At 40.7% G+C, this 6,483-nt stretch overlaps 1 protein-coding gene across 1 annotated transcript in view; it reads left to right on the plus strand.

Moving 5' to 3' along the window:
- The window catches only part of Arid2 (AT-rich interaction domain 2), a 149,633-nt gene that overhangs the window by 139,487 nt on the left and 3,663 nt on the right, over positions 1–6,483 (plus strand). The window contains exons 20-21 of the mRNA XM_090324527.1: positions 202–325; positions 416–507. Coding sequence (XP_090180653.1) covers positions 202–325; positions 416–507 — 216 coding nt within the window. The remainder of the gene's footprint in view (positions 1–201; positions 326–415; positions 508–6,483) is intronic.

Raw genomic sequence — 6,483 nt, forward strand, 5'->3', positions numbered from 1 at the left:
TGAGACCTTGCCTCAACACAACAACCAGAAATTGGTTGAAAAATAAAAGCCCCAAAACTCCATCTGGATAGTAGCAAAAAGTGTAAATTGTAATGTTTGCCCCACATCTGCTATTTACCACATATGTAGAAGTTCACAAGTGGCCCCAGGTGGCACCTGTGTGCCATCTGGGGATAACAGTGGCTTCTCTCCTCACTTCAGGCCACCGGCTGTAGGGGGTGCAGGCTCCACACCTAGGGCACAAAAGGCCATTGTGAACCATCCCAGCGCCGCCCTCATGGCTCTAAGGAGAGGATCAAGGAACCTTGTCTTTCGAGATTTTACAGTAAGTGTGCCTTGAAAGCTTTGTCTGGGCAGAGGTGAGCCTTGTGGGATTTGTATCTTTATTCTTTTTTTTTTTTTTATTCTTTTTAAGGATGAAAAAGAGGGACCAATAACTAAACACATCCGACTAACAGCTGCCTTAATATTAAAAAATATTGGTAAATACTCAGAATGTGGTCGCAGGTAAGTAGTCTGTTTTAAATGCACTGCCAAAGTAAAATTATTTTACTTTTACATGTAAGTTAATAAAATTAGTCATCTTATTTAATTAATAATTCTCTAACTGATTTTTGTACTCCATTTTGTGAGTGTGATGACCAAACGCTTGTTCTGTGGTCAGGCCGTCTTAATATTCTAAAAGTGAAAAACAAAGTTAATACAAAAGGCAATCTTGGGGGTGTCTTTTATTAAGCAGCACTGTGTGTGTGTGTGTGTGTGTGTGTGTGTGTGTGTGTGTGTGTGTGTGTGTGTGTCATTTGTGGGATTTGAACTCTGAGCCTGGGCCCTGTCCCTGAGCTGTTCAGTTCAAGGCTACTGCTCTACCCCTGCGGCCACAGTGCCACTTCCAGTTTTCTAATGATTAATTGGAGATGTGTTTCATGGACTTTAGTGCCTGCGCTGGCTTTGAACTGCAATCTTCAGATTTCAGCTTCCAGAGTAGCTAGGATTACAGGCATAAGCAACCAGGGCCCGGCTTCTTAGCAAGATTTAAGCAGAATAAATCCCAAGGACTGTTCATCCTCAAGAGAGCACATCTAGGATGTGGTGTGATGCCTCCTCAGCCTTAGCTCCTGAACGGGGACTTTTTTTAACCTCTTAGCACAGGGTCAGCTGCACAGCCTCCTTCCCTGAGAAGCTGTGGTTTGGCTGTTGCAGTGTTTTGTTGGTGGTGGTAGTGGTCATGGGGCTTGAACTGAGCTCTTTTGCTCAAGGCTAGCACTAACACTTGGAACCACAGTGCCACTTCCATTTTCTGGTGGTTAATTAGAGATAACTGTTGCATTCTTGGTTGTCACTGTCTCTCCCAGGCTTTTTCTGTGATTCACCTTCTAAGAATTCCTCCTCCGAACTATGCCTGAATCTACCTTAGTTCTTCCTTTTGCCTCTGTTTAACCATGTTTTGGATCTCTAGGATAATAGTGTAGTACACTAAGTATTATTATTATTTTCTTTCTTTTTTTTTTTTTTTTGCCAGTAGTAGGGCTTGGACTCAGGGCCTGGGCACTCTTCTTGGGCTTTCCTCAAGACTAGCGCTCTATCATTTAAGCCACAGCACCACTTCTGTTTTTTTCTATGTATGTGGTACCAAGGAATAGAATCCAGATCTTCCTGCATGCTAGGCAAGCACTCTACCACTAGACCATGCTCCTGGCCTCTACACTGACTATTCCTGTGTGTGTGTGTGTGTGTGTGTGTGTGTGTGTGTGTGTGTGTGTGCGTGCATGTGAGTGTACATATACACACTTGTGCCACTATTGGGGCTTGAATTGGGAGCATTGTGATCTTGCTTGACTTTTTCACTTTTGGTTGGCACATTGTCACTTGAACTGTACCCCCGCTTCTGGCTTTTTTGTTGTTGTTATTGTTAATTGGAGACAAGCTCACAGAGTTTCCTTCCTATGTGGCTTTGAACTGCGATCCTCAAATTTTGCCTTCCGGAATAACTAGGACTATAGGTGTGAGCCACCAAGCAGCCCAGGTAGTGACAGTCCTTCAAAATAAATAAGAATTTTTTCATTGCTAGCAGTCAGGCACCGAGCATAACACGTGCTAGGCTAGAAAAAGTCTTAACGCCTGAGGTTTTCAGAAAAGAAAAAAAGAAGAATCTAAAGGCTTAGTAACTATATGGTAATACTGCTGTCTTCCTGTTTCTTCCATTGTGTTATTTCTACTACTTTTCTCATTCTGTCTCCCAGCTGACTCCTCCTCTTGGCTTCTGAGCCTCCGTTTGAGACAAACCATACATGTTCCAGACCAAGCGAGGCCCTGCTGTCCCTCACACCCCTCCCTATCCAGTTCTCTCTCTGTGTTACCCGGGTATTCAATATCCGTTGCAATTCAGATTGATCTCCTTGGCTGTTTCCCTTCCCCTGAGTTTGTGCTTTCTTTTTTGTTCTTTATTTTTATATATCTGTCATAAAACATTTAATCTCACTGATCATAAGTAATTTTCATGTGAGTATTCTCTGCTTAACTGTGGGCCCTAGCACAGTGCCCAAGTACGTCCCAGGCCATCTCTGTATGCACCTCTCCTTTGAAAACTTACGCTCCAGAGTTTTGTCTTTCTGTCCTGGCATCCTCCTCATCCCCCCAACCTGCACTTCCTGCTCCTGAGGATAGGGTACATGTCTCCACTTGTTACCATGCACATGCGTAACTCTCTGAGAGAAACACACAGATTGAATGTCTGTTTTCATCACTGGATTCATGGCACTCACCACACTGTTTAGATGTGATAATCATCACTAAGTACTTGATTGATGGCAGATAAGGAAAGAAGGCTGACAGATTCATTGTATGCTCGAATTTACATATTCAATTGAGAGCTCTCAAAATATATTTGTAACTTGCTTTTTTTACACTCAAAGTATACAACCTTAGGTTTATATAGAACATCCTGTGTGTGCAGGCATAATAAATGATTGAACCAGAACTTTTCATTTTACATTTTTCTTTTTTTAATATATTTATTTATAAAGACTTAAGTCTCTCAAATGCCTTCTAGCATCTTCAGCTCCTGTGATCTTAGAATAGAGGCATTATAAGGATTAAAATAAATAATCTATTAGCCAGATATGGTAAACAAACTCCCTGTAATCCTAGCACTCAGGAGCCCGAGGCAGGAAGAGGATCATAAATTTGAGGGCAGCAGGGCTCTGTGTTGAAAAGAAAAAAGAACGGGGAAAGAAAATACAGAAGTGCCGCACCTTCTACTAATTCCAGGCCTGTGATACTGGCTTGCTCCCACTTCTTCATGGGTAGCCTAGTTTGCCCCTCTGGAAGCTTCTGAAGTGTTTTCATTTCTGACACTTTGATGTTTTATAGGGATTTTTTTTTCCTTTAATGCAATGTGTGTGTGTGTGTGTGTGTGTGTGTGTGTGTGTGTGTGTGTGTGTGTGTACACATATTTACACACACAGAAATTGCCAGGTGTTGGTGGTTCAGACCTGCATTCCTAGCTATTTAGGAAGCTAAGACCAAAGGATTGCGGTTCAAAGCCAGCCAGCCCTTGCTGAAAACTATCTAAATTTAAGACTCCATCTCTAATTAACTAGCAAAATGTTGAATTGGAGGTGGGTCAAATGGTAGAACACTGGCTATGAGTAAAAAAGCTGAGCAAGGAGTGCTAAGTCCTGCATTTAAGCTCTGCTATTAGGACAAAGAGAAAAGATTGCCGTGCCATGTGATAATTCAATACCTGTGCGGTGTTTAAATTGGCTACACAGATCTACTAACACTTGTCATTCCTTTAAGATGAATAGATTTAGGATTTTTTTTTTTTTTTTTTTTTTTTTGCCAGTCCTGGGCTTGAGCTCAGGGCCTGAGCACTGTCCTCGGGTTTTCTCAAGGCTAGAGCTCTACCACTTGAGCCTCAGCATCACTTCCAGCTTTTTTTTTGCTATGCATGTGGGGTACCAAGGAATCGAACCCGGGTCTTCATGCATGCTAGGCAAGCACTCTACCACTAGGCCAAACTCCTGGCCCCAGATTTAGGATATTTTTAAAGTATGCAGTACATAATTGTAGTCACCCATTGTGCTGTGATGCTCTAGAGCTTCCTCTATCACTCCTGGAGTTTGACCTGATTCTCCATCTACCCAGCCCTCCCTCCACCTGCCTCCTCTCCTCAGCCTCTGTTAGGCACAATTCGCTCAACTTCAATGAAATCAATGTTTTTCTTTTTACAATGTTTTGTTGACACTATAAAGGTGATGTTGACTACATTTCTTTTTGGATGACATCACCCCTTCCCTTGATGTCTGTTTTTCCCTCCCATCCTCACCCACGAGTTGTATAGTTCATGTCCCACAGTGTCTGTATTTGTTCACCATTTCTGACTTGTTTAGACTACACAAGTGAGATCTGCTGCGTTCATCTTCTCTGCAGCTGGCTTATTTCAGGTAATGGTTCCATGCATGCTGTCACAGGTGGCAGGAGTGCATTCTTTTTATAGCTTAATAGCACTCCATTATATACATTTTTCATATATCTTGTAGCCATTTTTAAATGTCTGTTTAGGTCTCGTCCATTTTTCAATCTGTAGATTTTTTTGTTGTTATTTTTCAGTGTTTAGAGTCCTAAAATCTCAGTTCCATATCAAATGTGTAGTTAGTGCACAAATACTTTCTCACCTTAGTGTTTCCTTGGCAGTGCAGAAGCTTTTTAGTTTGTTGTGATCCTGTTTGTGGTTTGTTGTTTTGTTTATTATGCCTTTTGAGGTCTTGTCCAAAAATGTCTTCTCATTCCACTGTCTTGTGACTGACCTCAGATATTTCTCTCCTGGTTCTTTCGTAGGTTAAGCCTTACAGTAATTGTCTGATTCATTTTGAATTGATTTTTTTCAGAGTATTGATAGGCCCAGGTCTAGTTTCCTGCATCTGCAGTTTTCTACCATACTTGCTAAGAAACTTTCCCCTGCAGGTGTTCTGAGGACCATTGTTCAAACATCTGGCTTTAGATGCATGGCTTTTGGTGTAGGCAGTCCTTTTTGTTGTATTTATCTATACAATGCTGCTGTTTTGACTACGGTAGCTTTGCTGAAGTATTTTGTAGTATATCTTGGAAATGAATGTTTATTTTCATTGGATTGTTTTCAGCCTAGAGATTCATATCCATTTATAATAGAACACTTACTTGTATGTATCTTCACCCTTGTATGTATCCTCTTATTTTTGTCTATATAACTTTTGTATAAAGATTTCCTTTATTAATCAGGAGCTGGCTTAGTGGTAGAGTACATGCCTAGCATGCACGAAGACTCAGGTTCGATTCCTCGATACTATGTACATAGAAAAGCCAGAAGTGCTGTGGCTCAAGTGGTAGAGCACTAACATTGCAGAAAAAGCCCAAGGACAATGCTCAGCCCTGAGTTTGAACCCCAGAACTGGCCAAAAAAAAATTTTTTTTTTCCTTTATCATCATGTCTATTGAATTATTTTTTCCAGTCCTGGAGTTTGAAATCGGGGCCTGCAGCTTGCTCAACTGGCATTCTGCCACTTGTATCCAGCTTTTGGGGGGGGGGGTACTTTGGAGAGGTTCTCACAGATTTTTCCATCTAAGGTGGCATCAAACTGATTCTGTGGCTATAATGATAGCCAGGTCACATCTATTGAATTTACTTGTTATCTTGCTAGTTTTAATTTGAGTTTTCTTAGTTGCTACTGGAGATATAATGTGTTTTCATCTCTTTGAGGATTTGTTTGTGCCTATAGTAGGGTTTGAACGCAACACTTTAAGCTCTCATTTAGTTCTACCATTTTGGGCCTTTTGCTTGTTAGTTGGAGATAAGATTCTCAGATTTATCTGAGTTCTCAACCTCCTGAGTAGCTAGGGTTACAGTGCTGGGCTATCTCTGACGATATTAATGCTGGTATTTTTAATTTTCTTCTGCTCTGTGTATTCCTTTTAATTTGGGAATACAAGATGGTTGGGATTCCGAGGCAGAATCACAAGTTTGAAGCCAGCTTCGGCTACAAAAAAGGATATAAAGTATTTTTTGGCTAGTTGAAAGTTTAGGAGAGGATCTTAACTGTCAGCTAATTCTATTTTACTCCATTTTCTAGGCTTCTCATTTCCTGTACCCTTGTTTAATATCAAAAAAAATTCAATTTCTTTTGTCTATTTTGGTAGGGAATGGAGATAAACTTATGTTTTCCCAGAAGGTAATTTATATGCTAAATTGCTTTTTTTACTAATGCAACTTACATTTTGTTAATTAGTGAAGGCATCAAAGGAATCGTGTTTTTTCCTTTGTCATCTCAAAAATAGAAAGGAACATTTCAGTTAGAAATTGAAAAATATCACTGAGTGCCAGTGGATCACATCTGTAATCCTAGCTTCTCAGATGGCTAAGATTTGAAGATCAAGGATTGTAAACCAGCGTGGGCAGGCAAATCCCAATAGACTGTTACCTCCACCAGAAGTGGAGGGGTAGCTCAA

The sequence above is a fragment of the Megascapheus bottae genome, chromosome 2, assembly GCF_031878675.1.
Source record: "Megascapheus bottae isolate mThoBot1 chromosome 2, mThoBot2.hap1, whole genome shotgun sequence".
NCBI lineage: Eukaryota > Metazoa > Chordata > Mammalia > Rodentia > Geomyidae > Megascapheus > Megascapheus bottae.